This window comes from Bidens hawaiensis, unplaced genomic scaffold, assembly GCF_021521415.1.
Source record: "Bidens hawaiensis isolate Kalapana, Puna unplaced genomic scaffold, B.hawaiensis_p1.1 tig00041678_1, whole genome shotgun sequence".
In the NCBI taxonomy this organism is placed as follows: domain Eukaryota; kingdom Viridiplantae; phylum Streptophyta; class Magnoliopsida; order Asterales; family Asteraceae; genus Bidens; species Bidens hawaiensis.
This window is the reverse complement of record NW_027497378.1, coordinates 9,120-31,853: the sequence shown is the minus strand read 5'-3', so window position 1 is coordinate 31,853 and position 22,734 is coordinate 9,120. Positions and strand designations below refer to the sequence as shown.

Here is a 22,734-nt window from a genome sequence, read left to right as displayed (position 1 = left end):
CAAAATCATACCAGAGCCTAGTTGAGTTGCCTCGTCTAATTTCGAGCCTGAGCTCGAAACCACCATGGCTCGACTCATGAACAGCCCTACGCACAATTAAAACGCTAAATTAATTTGTACCTTGATTTTCCCGTTAATAATAATCAACTAGCCAACAATTCTTACATAAATTCGTAACAAATGCTTACATAAATCCGTAACAAATGCTTCTTTTTCCACACTATATATAACTAGTTTTTAACCTGGCGCGTTGCGCCGGGCAGGTTGTTAAATCCGAACGTTGGTAAGACACAAGCATTACCGATCCTAAGTGTTGAGGTGGTAAGTTGACGTGAATTCGGTCAGTTTCTGTTACATGTGTTAATAATAATAATCATAGTAATAGCAATAGTAATTCGCCAAACTTCTCTTTTATATATATTAATAACTAGCTTTTAGCCCGCGTGTCACGCGAGTTTACTTAGGTTTTTCTGTTTAATTTTTTTTGAAATTATATTTTTTTAATTAATTGTTTTATTTTACAACCGATTTATGTCCGATTTGAGGGTTAGGTTCAAATAAGAAGTTCGATTTTTCTAAGAAGGCTAGGAAGGAGGGTATTTTAGTCTTAACACTTTTATATCAAAACCCACTTACTTTAATCTCAAAACTCACTTAAATTAATTTCAAAAACCAACTTACATAAAACCCGCTTATATTTTCAATCATCTCCTACATCCACCACCACTCCACCGCCACCACAACCATCACCCGCCGCCGCCGCCTCGCCGAAAAAGTCTATGAAAATTTTGCCGGAAAAGTCGTCGGAAAACAATCCTCGAGAAATTTTGCCGGAAAATTGGCCGAAAAATTCACCGAAAAGTCGCCGAAAAAAATTCATCGGAAAACGGCCGTCGAAAAAAAACACTATGAAAAACACAATGTAAAAAACACAATTGAAAAAAACACTATGAAAAAAAAACACAATGATAAAAACACAATAAAAAACACAATTGTATGGCACAATATAAAAAACACAATGATAAATACAATTGTATAATGCTTCCAATGTTTTCCTCTAGCTTGGCCTTTAGGGTAATTTTCATGCATCTGAATGTTCTTGAAACGCATGTGGGTAAGTAAGATCATCTCTGATTCGATTACTTCTTGCGCCATCTGAATTTGATTGGATGTTATTCAGGTTCAATTTAAGAGTATAAACCCTAGCGGTGCGAGATTGGAGGACTGCCGTATTCCACCGCAAAAAACGTGTACGGTACTTCAGTATTGGAAACCATTGTTGTACCATGTGATGACCTTGAAGGGGGTGTTGAGGATGGTCGGGTAGGGAGAGTTTGTGGTTTCAGAAAGGAGGGTAGCGACATTAGGGTTTAGGATGGTGAAGGAAAGGGTTATTTGATGTCGGGTTTGGAGGATCCATTTGAGACCCATATCACCCATATCACCCGCGAATTTCTTTTAAAAAACTCAAATCAACGAGAGGCCATCATTTTAAAATGGAGCAATCTAGTGGCACGAGAGGGTGGGGGAGCGACGTGAGGACGACACGTAGGATTTTATGGTAGGCAATTATATAGATATAACTAAGCTTGAAAACTATTAATATCACTCAAAAATTTTGGTACAAACAATTTCAAACAAAAGCATACACCACCTCAAATAATACCTAAAGTTCATATTATTATATGCACATCACTCAAAAAAATTGGTACCTAATTAGGATAAATCATTCTTGAATAATTAAGCTAAAAACCTAGTTTCCATAACAAATAAGTTCTAACAAAAGCAAACATCACAAATCAGATAGAATTGAAACACCTAAAGTTCATATTATTATATTAACATCACTCAAAAATTTTGGTACCTAATTAGTAAAATAAGTTCTCGAATAATTAGAACAAAAACCTCGAGATTCTGTTACAAATAAGTTCAAACAAAAGCATACAACACCTGAAAATCAGATAGCTACTTCACAATTGCAACATAACACAGATCAGTGTTCAACAAATCGTACGAACAAAGCATAGTTCATCGATTAACTTAAGTGATGCGATTTACAGAATGCAGCTACATTACTATATAAAACTAATCACGCACTTAACTAATTAGGTTAAATCATAAATTATTGCAATAAACATCATCACACAAATCCGACCTAATCAGAGTTCAACAGTAAACGAAGTTAAAATAATTGTGACTTTAAATACATTCGTATTTTTATAATATAAGTGATTATAAGGTTGAAGCTTAAACTAAAGTAAGGATAAAGTGTATGACTTTATCAGTTTAAAATTACACAAACATGTACACTCTGAAAGCATATTGATACTTATATAATAAAATAGTTATCAAACAAAAGATGTGTTTCAACTAACGATAACATAATTTAATAGCTATTAAGATCTTTTTATGTTCAGCATTATTTAATAGTACCTAATAAAATACTAAACAGAGCTTCATATCACTTCTCTTCCTTAACTTAACTAAACTTAAAGCATATAAAACACCTAAAATTCATGAATATCATTAACATCACACTTAGCTAATTAGGTTAAATAATAAATCATTGTAATTAGCATCATAACACATATCCGACCGAATCAGAGTTCAACAAATCAAATAAACAACGCAAGAACCTAACAATTGTTGAAACTATAGGTCGAGATAAAAGAACAGACAGAAACGCACCTTGTGAAATAAGCCTAGAGCTGATGTATTTGAGTTGCAGATGCAGAAATTAATGAGAAAGTGATGGTGTCATCAGCATATAAGCGACCCGCTAGTAAAACTTATTAGCAGTCAAAACTATCACTTTTACATCATCTCTTGCAAAGTTATCCTTCAATAAGGCTAGAACCTAACACAACTAAACCAATAACAATAATCATTAGCATGAGATTGAAGTGTAATCAAAGAAAACAGTATGGAGCAAATTCCAAACTCCATCTGTCACACTTTCGTTACTTACTCAATCCAACAGGTTTTAATCTCTAATTCTCTTAACTTATTCAATTAATCACACAATATACCTCTTACTTAACTCGATCTACTTCTAATTTCAGATTTATCTCTCAATTTCGTCGCATTAACTTAACTGTGTGTCTGATACTTTGATCGAACTAGCTTCCAGTCCGTATAGAGCTTACGAGGTATATATAATTATATATATATGCCCTAATTTTATTGATTTGTGTCTAATTGTGAAGATCTATTGTAGTTTGTTTGTAAATTTATATAGACAGTGCTTGAGTTGAGCCGAACGAGCTTCAAACACATTTTGAGCTCTTTTTCTAAAGCTCGAGCTCGGCTCGTTTATTATTTCGTAATTAATTTATATATATATATATATATATATACACGGTTTTAACTATTTTAATATAGGTGAAATTAGAAGTCCAAAATAAGAAAAATTTAAAAATACGCAAGGCTTGTTAAGGTTCGATGAGCCTAAATGTGCTTCCCATACAAGGCTCGTGCTCGTGCTTGGATTGATTGTAATTTATTATGGTTGTAAAAGTCGCTAGGTCGACACTAGACAGTCGAATGGGGAGTTGGGTGTACTCGGATATAGTAAATATAAAGAAAATTTACTTTTGGATATTATATATATGTCAAATATCATAAGTTTTCTAATATTTATAACAAAGTAGGTGAATATCTATGGAAATAAGAGAAATTCATTTTTTGAATAATAAATTATTCTAAAAATTGCTAATCATTAATTAAAAAAAATGATATTTGTTCTTTAACATTATAGAAATACGAATTATGTTTTATTTTTTTAAAGTCAGAATCGCCAAAGTTTACCAGCTAGATGCGATTCTTGCTAAGGTTAACCGCCTTTGATTGATTCATAGTAACTAGGTGGAGTTAAAGAAACTCGTGTCGGCGACATACCTTGTAGCGAGTACTCGGGGAGTACTAGGCCTTGTAAACCTACTTTTACAACATTGAATACTATACGTTTTTAATTATGTTTATATATTTTATAACCTTAAAAGTGAGCCTAAGCTCGGCTCGAGCTTGGCTGTGCAGTGTTGCATTAATACATAGATAGCCAAAGGAGGTCAAACTTCAATATACACAATGCCTGTTAAGGCTCGGCGAGCCTAAACGAACTTCCTATACAATGCTTGAGCTACTTAGTATCTGTTTAGAGTGCAGGGATGTTAAGTTTATTTATCTTTGGTTTTGTCTGAAATGGAACTTACTGTTATGTTGGAATATGGTATTGGGTTTGTAGGCTTTTTGGGCTGGTTATGATTGAGACTGTAGGCAGGAGAAGGGTGCAGGGACAGCTGGCCCTAAGCCCGGCCCGTAAAGTGTTTTTTCAATCATGAAGTTACTAACCCTAGATCTGTCTATATTTAAACATGCTTATGTAGTTGTAATCGTTTGTCACTGAAATATACTATAACCTAGTTTCTGCTCGTGGACATAGGACAATTTAGACCGAACCATGTAAACCCATGTGTTTGCTTATTGCTTTCATGTTCTGTTTGTGTGTGTTTATTCTAAACATTTGAAAAAGCTATGTTCTGTCTAGGAAGTAGGAACTATGGTAGATGTTGTCTTTTAGTTTAATGTTAATTTTCTCTTTGTATCACATCTTAAATTGGTAAGGACTTGATTTGATTTTGAGGTAAATAAGGTAAAATATCAATAAAGTTTAACCTTGCATATGATGGATTGATGTCACATTGATGGTTATAGCTTGGTTTGGTTGGACTTTCATAGTTGATATTTGATAAGGATTTTTAGTCTCTGTTTATTATTGAAGGACTTGCTTGCTTCCATTTATGATGTGCTACAACGATATGTAAAATAATTATGCTGATTTGTTTAATTCTTTGATGTGAAGATGGATCAACAAGGTCACGGTCAGGCCCCAGCCATGGGGACTGTAGGCAGCTCTGCTCAAATGCCTTACAGCATGCCACCTTATCCACCAAATCAAATGATGGGGATCGTACCACCTGCATCAGTTGGTGGGGTGGTCCCACCATCACAAACATCGGGCCTTCCTTCTCCTCCAGCCCAGCTGGCCCAACAACTCGCGTACCAACACATCCACCAACAGCAACAACAACAATTGCATCAACAACTCCAAAGCTTCTGGGCAAACCAGTTTCATGAGATTGAACAAACCACTGATTTCAAGAACCATAGTCTTCCATTGGCTAGAATCAAGAAAATCATGAAAGCAGATGAAGATGTGAGGATGATATCAGCTGAAGCACCGGTTATATTTGCACGCGCATGTGAAATGTTTATTCTCGAGTTGACTTTAAGGTCATGGAACCACACTGAAGAAAACAAACGGAGGACCCTTCAGAAAAATGACATTGCTGCTGCAATCACAAGGACCGATATTTTTGACTTTTTAGTTGATATCGTGCCACGAGAAGATTTGAAAGATGAAGTAATTGGCTCAACAATTCCAAGAACCGGGCCTATTCCAGTTGGAGCTCCAACTGAGGGTGTACCGTATTACTATATGCCGCCTCCACAGGTTGGTGGTGCAGGGATGTATATGGGTAAGCCTGTGGACCCACAAGCACTTTATGGGCAGCAGCCTCGTCCTTACATGGCTCCGCACATGTGGCCACAGCAGCAACAGCAAGAACCACAGGAAGATGCTTAACCAGGTATACGCCAAATCTTGCACTGTGATGATCAAGATTTTTACTGTTCCAACTGTTTCCTTAAAAGTTTGATGTTTGTGGCCTCTTTTAAGAATGTGACTTCAGTACTATGGGCTTTTTCTCGACATTTATGATTTTATTCATCATTGTGCTTCTTTACATGGTTGCGCACATATTTTTTCTTTTTATTAGCAACGACATTTCAACTCACTTGTGTTTAACTTCTTTTTGTCTTCATCTAATCGATACACCTAACGGTTAAAGTAATACTTGAAGTAGGTATGCAGTATGCTAATGGGCTGGGTTTTGATAATCCCAGTGCCTGAGTGCCATACCTGATTGTAAAATGTATCCCATACCCCGTCGGATACCTGATTACTCATTGCCCACCAGGTAGATGGTTTCCTTGTGGGTATCGGGGATCTATGTTTAGGATGTTACTCATGTTAGGTGGTTAAATGATTTTATGCTATTTTTCGGTACAATGGCATCATATGTTACAAAATGTTATCCTAAAGTTCAAGCTCGCAAAAAACGATTTTTTAGATTTTTTTTGGGATGATTTTCAGCATGTTCTACTCTGTTGTCGGTCGATTAAAAAAACCCGATATTTTTATATATTAAAATAAGAAGAGTGTCCGTGTTCTTCTAAAGTTATATGAACGAACTTGTTCGTGTTCATTCGATTCGATTATAGGCTTTCATTATTCACATTGATAAATACATCGGTCTCAATATCTAGGCTTTGCCGATTTTATTTGTGTTTGTTTGTGTTCGTGAACCGTTCGTGAACACAGGAATTTCCTTAATGAACGAACACGGACATAAAATCTCGTTCGTTAAGTGTTCGTGAACCGTTTGTGAACACATTATTTTCTTAACGAACGAACATGAACAAGGCCTTATTCGTGTTCGTTTACAGCACTAGTCTTGGACCACCAAAATGGTTCGGCTCTCCTGATTTACATTTTTATCATAACTCGTGAAGGAGTTTTATCTTAGTTTTCTTTTATCATTATATCTCTTTTTCTAAATATAATTTTATTACATCTAATATGTGTTTTCCTTAAACTAGCAGTATTATCATTTATCACAAAGCAATTGATTTGTTCATATGAAATGTCGTTCATAAAAATACATTAAAACCGCCTACATAACTCCCCAAAAGTACTTTTATCACGCATATAGACACTAACTTTATATCAAAGCACATCATTATACTCCCCAAAGGTACTTTTGTCATACATATAGACGCTAACTTTGTATCAAACCACATCATCATCAGTATGCGTCTTTAATCAGCCATATAACAGATTCATTAAACTAATAAAGTGTTGCAACTTTTCTTTGGGATCTAGCTTCTTGTATCACACTTAATGTCTCTTTCACGAGTTACCTAACATTGCACATCAATTTACTTTATATAAAATCTATAAAAACCACAATTTTCATGAGTTACCTAACATTGCACATGAACAAGGCCTTATTCTAGACTTCTTCTCTAGTCCTCTGTCGATATAGCCAAAACACATCGGTTAGTATTTGAGACAGAACATTTGTTATGGATATTTATCGACCATTATTTTGAGTACATTTGGTAAAACAAATATGGTATTTCATAAATGGGCAAATAAAAAAAAATAGTTACAATAGTTGGTCTATGTGGTATGCTCATATGTTGAATTTGATATTTTTTTTTTTAATATTATATGGTTAGTACAGTTTTCACATCTACTTAACGGATAAAGATGACATCCGTCCATGGTGCGGACTATTATTTTTACCCGTTTGTAAAACATTAGACTAAACATCTAAGTTCTTAAAAAATATATGTAATATGAGTAATTTACTTACATCATAACCAGTCTTAAATTGTAGTTTAATTATCGTATACTAAATTTTTTTAGCATTCTATGTATGTCAATAGTGATTATTGATGTGACAAATATCATGTAGACTAGAGCTTTCAGGAATGTGTCACAACAAAATAGAGATCATGTTGCATTATTAATACAGAACTATATATACTGGGCTGAATTATTCTATAGTGAGATGATAAGCCCAAACACAAATCAAATGTGGTGGTATTCCAAATTAGGGAATAATAAAAATTCACTTAGGGGCAACATGCATGATAATTATTTTACAAAACTATGCACATCATTTTTGGTTAAAAAGACTGATATCCGGGGTGCGGGTGGTAAACAAAACACGATATAAGCTCAACACAACACGCTATATAGCTTGAGCTTTATATATTAAGAGGTTGTTTGATAGTCTCTTAATGATTCTATTAACTGACTACCTTTGAATCAATCAACATCAAAGTGTGTTTACTTCACTAAAAGAAAAACCTTTGAATCATTCATAGAACCTCTTAGACAGATTAATAGCACGTTGAATGAAGCCTCTGATGGCTCAAGTGGTGGGTTTCAAACAGTCCATTACCACAATTAACCTAGTGTGTTTGCCTTTCTTAACACAACAATGAATCACTTCAAATTCACATTAGCATTGCATGTTCATAACAAAAACACGCATAATCTGAATATTTTCTTTATGTAGAGACCACTCAAAATTAAAGCATAGAACCATGCATATTGTTGCTTGTTTATAGTTCCAATACAACTATAATTTCAAATTTGATGTCAACTTATGATACTGCCTTTTGAAGGTTCTTTATCATATATTGCTATATTACTCCATCTATTATAAGTCAATCTCCATAGCTTTAAAATAAACAATGCAGTTGACAATATACATATCATTATATCAACATACAAAAATGAGCTTCCATCTGCAACTAACTCTTCTGGTATGTTACTCTTTTCATATTCATTTAATATATATATTATGAGGGTTAGGTTATTCTACAAAGTGAAACAAAAATGAGAAGGATGGGATGGATTTGTAGCCACATAAAAAAAATTAATAAAAAAATCATAACTCAAAATTTAATAAAAAACGAAAAATGTTTCCACCGTCTTCCTCATTCTAAAAAAAAAAAAACTCGAAAAAGACACAATGTTGAGGAAAAAAGATCATTGCATCTTTTTATTTATCATTGTGTTTTTTTTTTCGTCATTGCTTGTGTCTTGTTTCTTTGACATTGTCTCTTTTTTTCTTGATATTGTGTTATATTACTCAACATTGTGTCATATTTTGTTCGGCATTGTGTTACATTTTGTGATTATTGTGTCTTTTTTTGTTTATCATTGTGTTGTTTGTTCATTTTCGGCATTGTGTCTTTTCTTCGTTTTTTTAACGGAATGATGGGGAAACATTTTGGTTTTTTAATTTTTTTTGTTTTTTATTTATATATTGAGTTATGATTTTTTTAATTCATTTTTGAATTTTTTAAATGGTTTTGGGTGGGCAAAAATCTTTATCATAATTTTTATTTTTGTCTTCATTTGAATTTTAACTTTACCCATATTTATCATGCTGCTTATTTAAAATATCTTTAAAAATAATAGTTATTGATATCATTCAAGATCGAATTCGACTAATAAGAAATAGTCTTCAGTGTCCCACCTTCATTCCCGTCAATATTTGCCAACCACCACCATTAAAACTAGCATTGAACTTTTCTATGAAATAACAAAATAATTATAGAGACAACAGCAAAGATCATGGGAAGTGTTTAATGAGAATCAAAGCACCGACGACAACAGCAACGAAGAAATCTGATCGAGTTGAAGTAGCTACAATCGCTACATCTGTGAAACGAGACCAGGCCATAGGAGATTTGAACCATGTAACATTGTAACCAAGGGTGACAAAACAAACCCAAATGGGTTGTTTTGGGTTAATTTGGATAACTTTTAAAACTAAAATGGTCAGGATGGATCAAAAGAATTTTACAAGATGGGTTGGAAAAATGCTAGTGACTTTTGATTCTAGGTTAAAATGAGTTTGTTTATGGATTAGAATGAACTAAAACAAGCTTTATCCAATTTTATTTCAAACAAAACCCAAGGAACCGAATAGAAACCGAGAAATCGAAACCGAAATCATTGAAACCGAACATACCGAAACCAACCGAAATGAAAAAAGCAAAACCGAAGCGGAAAAAAAACTAAATAAACAGAACCTGAACCGAAACAAAACTAGGTTGTTTTTTTACTTTTTTAATGAACGAGGAAGACGGGGGGAAAATTTTAGTTATTTTATTTTTTGTGTTTTCGATTTATATTTTGAGTTATTATTTTTTATTAATTTTTTTGAATATTTTTTGAGGGGTTTTGAAACCCTTTGTATTTTAACCTTTACTTAGTTCAAGATGGGTTAACTTTACCCATATTGACCTATACCCATTCTAAACCGAATAAATAGAAATCGAAACCGAACAAAAACCAAAACATTGAAACTGAATAGATACCGAAACGGAAAAAAAACAAAAATGAACCGAAAAAGGCCGAACCTAAATCGAGACAAAACCAGGGTTTTTTTAATGAACGAGGACGACGGTGGGAGACATTTTTGTTATTTTACTTTTTGCGTTTTTGATTTATATTTTTTAGTTATTAATTTTTTATTAAATTTTTTGAATATTTTTTTGAGGGGTTTTTGAAACTCTTTGTATTTAACCTTTCCTTGGGTCAAGATGGATTAACTTTACCCATCTTTACTCATACCCATCATAACCATCTATTTTAAAAACCCATCCTGACCCATACTCATCCTAACTCAAACTTATTACTCCCTCCGTCCCGGTCAAAGTGTCTTAGTTTGAAAAAACACAAAGTTTAAGGTGGATTGAATGATTACTTTTTTTGCTAACCAAATGACAATAATGCCCGTGAAAAACGGGTCCACCATATTGTTTATTAATACTATTTGTGTGTGCTTAAGGATAAACTTGGAAATTGGCTAATAAATTTTGAAAGTAGACATTTGTAATGGGACAAATAAAAAAAATATATAGACACTTTTAATGGGACGGAGGAAGTATAACTCATCAGCCAAATCCAACCCAACCAACTCATATTGTCACCTCTAATGTTTCAGCAACCACAATCATGTACATTAGAACAACAAACAAAAATAGTTGATTTATATACATTTTTTTATTAATATTATATATTAATAATTGGACGTTGTATATATAACATTAAATATATAAACCATTTGATTATTTCTATCATAAAGATATATAAATATTACGCTTATTTAGACTCGATAGTCATGTCTAGCTAGATAAGTGAAGCTCGGACATGTTTATTATACAAGTTTATTTAAGTCTTAGTCTTGAGCCCGTTAAAGCTTGGCTCGATTTAAGCTTCAAGCAAACCGATCTTATGTGGTTTAGGAGCGATTTGGATTGTTTACACCCCGATACTAGAAGATGGAGATGATGATGGCAAAAATTTTCCAGTGAGTATTCGGAGGAGTATATAAATAATTAATGTCACACTAGAAAGTTCACCAAATTTCATGGGCATAATTGGTTGAATTTCAATTGAGGTTCTTGATTATATACAATTCATGTAGAATAATGAAAATCGCGTGAGGTATAATGTATTATTGATCAACTATGTATAAGAATACAACGAGATAAATAGAAAGAAACATAATCAAATACAATCTCCTAATTGCGGTAACAATATAATAAGTCGATAGGGGTTTACTTTAGCCAGTGGGCATGTAGATTTAAGATACAACGACAGCAAGAAAGTGTGTGTATAAACGTCCCTAGGGCAGAACGAGAAGATGAGAAAAAAGCATGTTAGAATCCCAAGGCTCTGGTACCATGTAGAATAATAAAAACCCCGTAAGATATAATATATTATTGATCAATTATATATAGGAATAAAATAAGATAAATACAAGGAAACATAATCAAATACAAATATACAATATCCTAATTATGGTAACAATATAATAATCAAACCCTAATAATATATTTTATAGTATTCTCTAATAGTTCATTAGATTGTCCAACTGAGTATTTCCTCTATTAGTTTGTAACTGAAACATATTGGCTCCTTCGGGTCTTAATTTTTTTTGTTTTCAAGGCCAAAAACTCTTTACGTGGAAAATATTATTACGGTTAGCAGATGATGAGGAACTATTAGTATAACCTAAGAAGGCATAGATCCCGAGATTTCTGAATAGGTTAACCTTTGAATCCATGTATGATTGGACTCGGCACAATTATTCATCTATGATTGGACTCGTTACAAGTCGATAACCTTGTTGTGTGGCTGATGTTCAAGATCCTGTAAAAACATGAGATATTAATTAAAACTACAAAAAAACAAAAGTGCAAGATAGATAGTTGACAGTAACCACCTCATGAAAGCTTGGATCAACCACAAGCATAAGATATCCAACCCATGCATGCATGTGTGACACCTATAGTTAATTTATCTTGTAGTTACTTGCCACTTTGAACAACAACTAGTTGCAGTATCATGTCTTGTTATTTGGCGGTGTACGAGCAAGTGTATAGACCGTAGAACGACAACCATGTGTATATTCTCATAAGATTAATATTGTGGATGACAAAAATCTATGTTTCTGCTGTTCTAATCTATCTTCTTGTCAAACAACTGGATAGAATCATAAACACACTTCATGATATGATATGATCCTCTAGTGGGACATAAACAGACAGATTGGCTAAATGGGTCCCTCTATTTCACATGTCCAGCCTCTTAGTAGAATTGAATACTCCCACCCAACACATAATATTATTCTTACATTCTTTACTCAATGCCCATACCTTCTCTTTGCTCTATTTATTCAACTCCACCAAAGCAACCTAAAAGGAGTTGTTGCTACTACTTAAGTTGTTTGAAGCTGAGACGCCTTAAAAGGTTAGCAAAAGAGCCGAAACATGGAAGTTGTTGAGGATGATTTGTTCTTTGCAGACTTGAGTAAGAGGATCTCCCTTTTGATTATGGATGATGATGACGACGACTCTACCCTTTACCGCTCTCCCGTTTCTTTTCAGGTTTAACACTCTCTCTCTTTTGAAAATTCAAGGGATCAGGTATTCGCAGCTTATGTTGGTCAAGTGACCTTTAATAGGTTACGATAGAAACTAGTGCAAACAAGATTAAAACCTGACATAAGAGGGGAATCACGTGTTTACCACGGTATCTATCATATTGTGCCTTTCCATTATTCATATGTTCTTGTTTTTAATTTTAGGTTATCTCGCAAAGAAACCACCCGAATCATAACCAAATACCAAGTTTCCATGAGCAAAATGGTAGAAGAGAAATCAAAGGAACAGGAGTGTTCATCCCACAATCTTCAAACAATCCAAGAAGAAGTAAACAATCAAGAGCCAAGTCTTCAAACACTAGGGATCATGTTCAAACTCAAAGGCATGCCAATACTTCAAGTGGACACTTTACTCATGAACCCTACAATAACCACAATACTTACTATACTTCCCATAATTCTTTGAATCACAAAAGATGCTATTAATTAATAAATTAATTAATTAATTAATTATACTATTAACTAGTAGAATAATCAATTAATATATAATTGGATGTATAAGCTCATGAATTAATCTAATCATGTATGTGTCTATGTGTGTATTTAATTAGTTTATTTATTTTTTAAAATATGAGGGAGTTTTTGATGGGAATGTATTATATAGTGATCACATAGATCATGTAACATAAGTTTGTTTAGTAGATAAGAATCAATAAGTGTTTCATGTCTTGTAATAAAGTGTCAAGAATTTTGTCTACAGTTTTATGTATTCACCCCGACTCTAAATAATCATGGATTCATGCAAATCTGTAATTTATATATTTTGGTGCTGGTTATGATTCAACAATCTCAAATTATATGTTAGAGGAGTACGCCGAGGTTTCATTGATCTCTCCGACCAAATTTTATTAATGAGCATTCAATGTCGCCTATGTATTATACACCTTTTTATAACAACGAATACTTTACTCCTAAATCTATCTAACTCGCTACAGTCGTATTTAAACTCTTAACCTCTAAAAATAGAAAACACCTATTACTCTATTAGGCTATTCCATCACCATATACATACATCACAATATACATAAAAAGAAATATATACCCTCTAATAACTTGGTTAAGGCTAAAATATTAGTGTATTTTACTTATTCTTTTATTTGCAAAATTAATTAATAGTTTATTTATTTAAACAAAACACAAAAGAATAAATATCGGTATCACGTGAAGGGAAGAATCCAATCGGCTGCATGTGAAATGGGGGCCACGGGCCGGGTCACGTGCTATCCCAATCAAGGTCGGATAGGTATCGGCAACTAATGGGGTATTAATATTTCTTTTCGTATATAATTATACTAGTTTTAGAGCCCGTGTCATACACGGTCACAAGAGGTAATTCAAATTATAAAATTATAAGTAAAATAAATAATTACATAGCGTATATAAAAAAAAATGCATTACATCTATGCTTGTATCTATACAATGTGTACATAAATTGATTTTATTTATATCACAAAATTATTTTTTTTTAAATGAACTTAATAAAAAATGCTCGTGCAAAAACGTACCCGAAAATATTTCTTTCTATTGAAAAATTCATTCTCGGTGCCATATATGTATCATTGAAAGATTTTTGGTTATGAACCAATTTCGGAAATAAAGCTTCTTATACGATAGTAGTTCTAACCACTCAGTCTAAATACAAAAGGAGCATTATCATTAAAGGAAAGTAGAACATTAAATTGTAACAATGGATGTTCTTCAAAAGCTATGTTTTTCTGAGTTACACCATGAAAAAGATTTTAATAAGTTTCAGAGAGCTTCTCGACTTTGTCATAATGACAACATAAAAAATAACATGTTAACCCATCCAATTTTGTGAATATTTTGTTTCATTTGAGCATAGTTTTCCATGACATGCTTCCATACAACGTTCTGATCATCATTGAAGGAAAAATTAATGTTGACATAAATATTTCAAAATTGATAAAAGTTAGAAGCATTAATAGGCATGGGGGTGATATGTCGAAAGTTTTCGCAATCTTTTCTTACATTTTAATAGCTGAGGGAAAAATAGTCAGTTTGCCAAATCCCGAACCTTTTGATTATTTTAAAAAATGCCCTTAAAAATAAATTTGAAACCCGAATCATGTTAAAAATTCTAGCTTTCATACTTTTGACATTTTAAGGTCAACACTTTGAACCCATAACAAATTTGACGATAAATCTATTTTGCATTCTCAAACTTTTAAAAATACTCAAAATTTTCATTTTTGACCCATAACAAATTTTGACCTAAATGTAGTTAACTTGTACGAAATAATCTATTTACCAACTTTTGACCCATAATATCAAATTTAAGTTCCATAAAAAACCAGAAACAATTTTCATTTGAGAAATATGATTTGTTGGTGATTTTTGAAATTCACAAAGTATTTTGAAGTATGTAGTAAAATAATATGTTAATATTTATATTTATAAAAATATATAGATATTATATAAATATAGTGTAAAAGGAAAGTGAATAATTATTGATTTATTACATATATTAGTTTTGGAGGGAAAAAATTGTGAGAATTAACCAAAACATGAAAAGTGTCCACATTTATTTTACTTTATTAGAATAGGTAGATATAATATCCACATATTGGAGTATCCTCTTGTCGGGTTTAGGGATATTGGGTTTGTTGTTAGGGAGGCTTTGTTGAAGGTGGAATCAGGAAAATTGCTAAGCATGAGAAAACGTGTGTCGAGAATCAACACGTATTCATTCTTTTTGTTTTTGATACATTTTGGTCCCTTGCCTCCGAAGCTATTACGTTTATGACAAGAGTTCAACGGGTCGTGCACAGTAACTTATCGATGCCAAAGAACTATAATTTTGGTTTCAGTAGGGTCGGGTTTTCCATTCAAAATTACCTACCTCTCTATTGCAATTGAATCCTTTTCTTTAATATTATATAGGGAAAATCTTATAGAATAGTAGCCAATTTTCAAAAGTATTCCAATTAGGTCACTGATGCTTATTTTCCCCAAATCGAGTCATTAAATCTTCGAATCAAGTCTTGCCGATTTTTTTGCGCGTCAAGAAAGAAATGGAGGATAAGATGTGGGGGTCGGAATTTGCAATATATGTAGATAAATTTAAAAAATTGTAAAAAACATTAATTATATTAAAATTGTAAAATAAAAAATTAAATTCACGTCGGCACTCAGCGTCAACTTAAAAAAAAAAGATAAAAGGATTACCTATGTGAAACAAAAAAAGAAAAAGGCTAAAAAACATGATAAAACATTTAATTTAATCAAACATGAAATTTGAGTGACTTCATTGAAACACTTTTTAAAGTTGAGTGCCTTAATTGAAACACTTTTGAAAGTTTGTTGCTATCCTATAAAGTTGTCTATTATTATTATTTTTTAAATAACTGAAACACCTAGTAAGACATTTACATTATCCCACACATCCTGTAACATAGGTAACCTAAGAGGTAAGAGGGGAGGAAGTCATTCCACTTTCTGTTTACATGTATGTCATATATGCATCATTGCCGGTTTGGAAAGGAGGGCAGGGTGGTTGACGGTCTCCAACCCGGTCATCCTATTAAACCCGATTTTAATATATATATATATTTTTAATGAAAAATATATGTATTTTTAATGTTTAAATTCACTTACTCAACTCATTTAAACTTATTTTTATAAAAAGCAAATTTTTACACAGCTCAAATCACAACTAAGTAAGCCCATAAGACTTAAAAAAATTTTCGCCTTCGACAAAAAAAATTTAGCGATTCTCGGAGATGACCCTGATCAGCGTCGCATAAGCATTTTTCCACTTAATTTCTGATTTTGTTTTCCTGTTTTTCCCTAAACAGGGTGCCGTCCCACCTTTTCTTTTTCTCCCAAATGCCAAAATCATCAAAATTTAACCGTGAGAAAACGCGTGGGGGTTGTGGGGGATAAGGTGTGGCGGGGTGATCGACGGCCACAGGCCCCCGACACCCTACTAGGCCCAGATTTTTATATGTTATATGTATATTTAGTGTTTAAAATCAATTATAATCACTAGCTGGTCTAGTGGCAAAGGAGTATTACTTCCAACCAAAAGATTATAGGTTCTAGCCTCATTTGAGACGTGTTTAATCTTATTTTTATACAAAAGTTCTTTACACAACCTAAATTATAATTTATTTAAGGCCCAAAAAATTTTCGCCTTCAACCAATTTTTTTTTTCTTTTTTTCTTGCTTAGAAACTGATCAACACATGGAATCAATAGTGGTAATGATTAACAGCTTTGATGCCATCTGAGATATCACATTTGACACATGATGTATATTATATACCTAGCTTCTTTCTCTTTTTGCAACTTTTAACTTTAAAGTTGGATGACAACCGAGCATGCATGTTCTAATCATTTTTGTTAATTTGCTCCGTTACGTTATAACTTGTAAGAGGTCGAATTTGATGATATTGACGTTGACGATTAGTTGAAGCCAACAGTTGTATTATAAACGCGTTGTTGAAATTTCTAAAGGCGCGAATGAATATTTTAACAAATACAACTTTTGAGAAAAACTGTCACATTAGGTTTATTAAAGCTTCCTTGTAAAGCTTATATTTATTGGCAGACTTGCTCACAAGAGAAGGGGTTCTGCCATCCCTTATAAAATTTCTAACTAACCCTTGTAAAATTTTGAAATTGATCACTGTGCCCTCATGATCGGCCCTCATGATCGGCCCTAATAAGAAATGAAATGAAAATTTTACATATGTAATTATATAAAATGTTATGTAAACGATATTCCTATTAAATTTGAGCTTAATACAAATCTTTAAGTCCAATGGTCTAATACCCACCCCAACTTTTAAGCCCCAAACACAACTAATTCTAACCCTACACAGTTTTTAGCCCAATACCCAGTCCAATTTTATTTCTACGATCTTGGTGAAAGTGATAAAAGAAGAGTACTGGTTGAACTTGCGACATGCATCGATAATTTGAAAGGAGATAAATGATTAACACTTGACTTGTTTAATTGATGGTTCAAACAAAGAAAAACTATTCATTTGCATGGTGTATCGTTTGTTAAAGTTAAGTCTCGCATTTACCCGTTGTAACCGCAAGCGTTGAAAGATGTTTTTTTGGTAATGAAGTGCATGAAGTCCGATTTGAGCAATTGGATGGGTGATGAAAATTTAAGTGATAGTTGTATTTGTTACATTGAGAAAGACTTGCTTTTGAATGTTAAAGTAGATGATGTAATGGTTAGATTTGATCCAAGGTTTCTAAAGGTCCGATCCAAGGTTACAAAGATGTTTGAGACGAAAATATTGTGTTTTCTGGAAAAAATGTGAGTTTTCCGGCCAAAAACATTTTTCCGGTAACCTACAACTAACGACGTTAGAATTTTGTTCGTTGCGGACCGTTGAAAACTTATTCTTACAAAATGTGGGATCGTTATCACCCAATTCGTTAGTTGAAACCAACAACGACCAAAAGATGATAGTTTAGATTAAAAACAATACACCAATCTTATTCGTTTGTGAAATTTTGTATACATTTTGAGTCCGGCCCCCCGGTGTCTTAGTCAAAGTTTCGCCACTGTTCTTACATATATTAATGCTGTATTAATTGTTATAAATATCCTTGCATTTATTATAATGTAACTTTTATTTATGTTAACTAATTTACGTTCAATATATTTTCATGTTAATCACTATTAATGCATGAGCTGTAATATCAATTAAGATGATGAACTGTAATAATAACTAAAAATCCTATATATCCTCTTAATTTTATGTCTAAAAATGTTTTTATTGCACATTTAACCATCAACCTTAGAAAACACCCTTCTCTCACTCTCATATGTTAGACGAAATTAATTCAAAATTTTGACTCCAAGTCTCCAACCATAGATACCATCCGCGTGCTTTACTCAAAAGTTTAAGAATTTGTTTAAGTTTTGTATATATTACAGATTTTACATTGTTTACATTAGTGTGTGTGTGTTGTAACTTTTGATATACACACAAGTTGTAACTTTTGATAATTTTTCTTTATATTTTACATAAAACCAAGTTCATTTGCAAATTGCAGAAAGACAACTCATATGTAGAACTAAAATAAATATATATAATAACTAGACTAATAATATTGCATAGAGCAACCGGTCCAAAGACTAATAAATAACTGAATATGGCACAAAACTTGACCTTAACTCAGACACCAACACTAGACTCGAATACATGGTTCAAACACTCATCCACTATCATTGTCGATTTGATTGAACAATATCTTTAATTCCTAGAACTGTTTGTGAAACTAGATCATATAAGGTGTTGATGGTTTCCATTGTTTGGCTTGAGGTAGCTTGTAATACTTGAAATCCCACAGTCACCATAGATCCACGTTCACCATCCGTTGCACCTGTGCCATCTTCACCATAACCTGGGACAATACATATCCCTGATGGCAAGAGAGCCACTGAAGAAGTGTCTTTGCCATCCATCACCAAGGATACTGTCGGAGAATCCATAGTTGCATAGACAATGAGTGATCCCGTTATATCACTCGAAGTCTCTTGCAACACCATAATTTGATTTTTATTCGTGGGTGTCTTACATGATAAAAACAAATAAACTTAGAAAATTATCTTTTTATAATTAAGATTAGTAATACAAGTGGAAAGTAGCTTTTTCGACTTACATTGGAATTCAAAATCGAGATGTGGTTTGAGCCGGTTTTATCTTGGCCTAGCGGGAAATAGATCATGCTATTGGTAGCAATCTTATTGCATATCAAATCCCACATACACCTCAAGTCTTCTCTTAGCAACAAACCAAACAAGTGTTGATGGTTTGTTGGTATCCACATCGAATAGGTTGCACTGGTGATTTGTCCCGATGATTCACCAATTACGCACTTGCGTGCCATGATCCTTGGTCTTCCCGGCTCGTTCCTAATTAAATCCCATTCTTAGTCAGACAAACCGCAGCACAAAAAATGCTCGTCATGTGTTGTGCTAGGCATTTCAAGCTTCGTTTTGTAGCGTCTAACAAGTGGGTGTTATGGGTAGGTGAAGTGGTGGCTCTTAATCCCTCACAGTAACGCACAAGTGCGCTAATCCATTTTTGTGCACCAAAGCCAAGACCAGAGCTAATTAACCCGCGATACTGATGAGAGACTGATTGCTCGTCGTATTGAACATGCTCGATCCAGGTAACCTACACATATATAATTATAACATAGACATTATGTAATAAAAGCATATATACAAATGATTTTATATATACCATACCTTGGATAAACCATTTGGCATATCTTCTAGTATACACCCAGAAGGACACCTTCTTGTTAGGTGTCCTTCCATTCCATAACCAACATCAACCACGATCCATATCCCATCTGCTTGTTTTTTGGTGAATCTAATAAATTTCAGGAATCGAACCGGCACTAAAGGCGAAACTAGTTGAATTTCGGCTTTCATCTGCATAAATATTTGCTATGTTAGCATTTGCTTACTTCAAAACTTTAATTTTAGTAGAGGAGATTAAAAGAAAAAAAAAAGTTGAAGAAGGCTTACAAGTTGGAGAGCACCATTTTTTGAGCCTCCTAGTCCTTTAGATATGACTTCCATCGTAGTACAACTTCCGATCATACCCGTAAACATTTCTCTCCATCGATCCTATAATATACAAAATTAATCAAATTTTTGTATAAGTTAATTAAACCCTTAGTTTTCTATTGAACTATCAAACAAAAAAAAGGAAAGTTACCGCATTGAGTAATGCTTCTACAAGGGTTGAACTATTCATCGGTACCACACTGCTCGCCCTTGTAGCCTCGGATACAAATCCAGGTGGCTTTATGCCAAGATAAAGAGGAAAAAGCTTTACATACTCATTGAAATCAAGGGTTTCTCCTCCACCTTCCTTATTTCTATTCCACATTGGAGCATTGACTAGCTCAAGCTTCAAGAGCTCTTCCATGGCACTTGACGCCTGCTCAAGCAGATATTCGCTCCTTTGAATGTCTATCTCGATGCCCATTTGTGAGTTTGTAATGTTATTGTTGGAGCTTCCTACTGCGAGTTCCAAACTTGTTAGTAATGGACTAATGGAGCTAGAAAGTATATATATAAAGTGAAAGTTTATAGTTTATGGCATATGTTAAAAAGTGTAAACAATTTTGTCAACTAAGGAGGCCGATATACTTGTGTACCTGCTAACTCGTCCTTGGTTGTGTCACTAGCAAGTGTCGAGGGTGTGCCGATTTTTTTATTGATGAGACTCGTTACGTAACTAAGCTTCTCTTTCAATTGCTCATTCTCCATCTTGAGTTTATGATGTTCAATGACACTGTCTAGAATAGTTTTTTGCGCACCGCAATTTCTGCATATCGAGTTCCTTACAACTTCTTTCAATGCTAATATCTCAATATTAAGTTTCTCGTTTTCTTTCTTCATAATACTCATTTCATCTCGCTCCATTTGAGCCTACACAAATGTAGTTAATAGTTTTTAATACCAGTTAGATGTCATCCAAATAATAGTGGGTTAGGAGTAAGAGTAGAGGTAACATTTGCAGTTAAAAAAAATAGAGAGTCTAAACTCTAAACATTACCTTCAATTGGGATCTTCTATTTTGGAACCAAAATTTGACCTTTTTCTCTTCGATTTTGAGTTCCCTTCCAATTTCTATCATCTCTACCTTGGAAGGGTGATCTTTCTTCTTAAAGAATCTAGTACGACAAAACAAAATATAATTAAAAAAACTATATATGCATGAACTTAAAATTTGGTCAATAATTGAAAGGAAATATGAATTACTTTTCGAGTCTTTCAATTTGATGACGAGTGTGTTGTACCCTTTGGGAACTCGAAGAACGATGGATTTCATGTTCGTCACTGGGTGTGAATTCTAAATGCTCGTTTCCACTAGACGTGGTTGTAGGTATAACTTCTTCCCTAGAATAATTAAATCCTTTCATTTTTGGCTTTCGTCTGTAAAATCATCATGCAAAGTGCACTTTAAAATCCGCCACTAATAAACTAATAAAGAGTAATTAGTGGATTAATAAGAAGTTATCTATGATGAGAGTATTTTATGTATTTTTGTTTCTTATATTTACTATAATTAAATTATATATATTAATCTTGAAGAAAAGTTTTTGTTTTTGATATTTTTTGTAATAAAAAAACAATAATTAAAGACAAACGTTATCTTTCATATATATTATTTTGTTTCATTTCTAACAAATTCTAAGCATATAATAATTAAACATTGTTTGTTTAATTTCATCTAGTAAAAGATATAGAAAAATAAAAATAAAATAAATACAAACTTGGGTGTTGAGTTGGTTTTTCGTGAATTTTTCATGAATTAAATTGTTTTTTTCAATTAGAAAACACCCGTGTGAAATTATTTTAGATTTTAAAAACATATTCGAGATCTAAATTCAGGTTAATTAGCACAAACGACATAAAATGTTGCGACGAGACTTAGAGGGTAGAGTTTTCGAATGCAATAGATTTTGGACTTAATTGTACGTGTCATATAAACAAAAAGAAAAAATGATATGCTTTACAAAAAGAATATAATATATATATATATACGTGTGTGTGTGCAGCAATTCAAATTCGATTTTCGAGCATGTTTGATTCAAAGCTCAACATTTCGTAATTCGATTTTAACAAGGAATATGAATTTTTATTCTCTACATCGAAACGAAAAACTAGAAAGCGATTAACTTTAAATTTTTTGACCTGAATACAAATGATTAGCACCCCTCATAAAATAATAATTTAAGGTATGTGTTTCATAACAATAAAAACATTTTCATCAAAAAAAAGTTATACAAGAAACTCAAAAACTGCGATTAACAAATAAATCGAAAAAAATATGGTCACAAATACTAAAATAGACAAACAAGTAGTTAAATTATCACTTGCTAAGGGTAGTTAATCAATTAGGAGCTTACTCCTAATATCCTTTTAACCAACAAGATGAAAAATTGTAAGTGATGTACTTATGTGAAGTGAAGGGATAGGAATATGTTAAGTAGGGCTGGCATATCGTATATATCCGTACACGATAAGACACGAACACGAAATGGGTATATCTGTACACGACACG

The 22,734-nt window shown here is 32.9% G+C and overlaps 1 protein-coding gene and 1 pseudogene across 1 annotated transcript; one reads left to right on the top strand and one right to left on the bottom strand.

Annotated features, from left to right (window-relative positions):
- Positions 1–4,852: 4,852 nt before the first annotated feature.
- Positions 4,853–5,644, top strand: LOC143593100 (nuclear transcription factor Y subunit C-3 pseudogene; annotated as a pseudogene).
- Positions 5,645–19,563: 13,919 nt separating this feature from the next.
- Positions 19,564–21,589, bottom strand: LOC143593106 (homeobox-leucine zipper protein ROC5-like). Its single transcript, XM_077072836.1, has 7 exons — positions 21,429–21,589; positions 21,223–21,340; positions 20,830–21,095; positions 20,377–20,722; positions 20,184–20,285; positions 19,899–20,087; positions 19,564–19,824 (listed from the first exon to the last, which is right to left on the bottom strand). The coding sequence occupies exons 1-7, from the start codon at positions 21,587–21,589 to the stop codon at positions 19,564–19,566; spliced, it is 1,443 nt and encodes a 480-aa protein (XP_076928951.1).
- Positions 21,590–22,734: the final 1,145 nt, after the last annotated feature.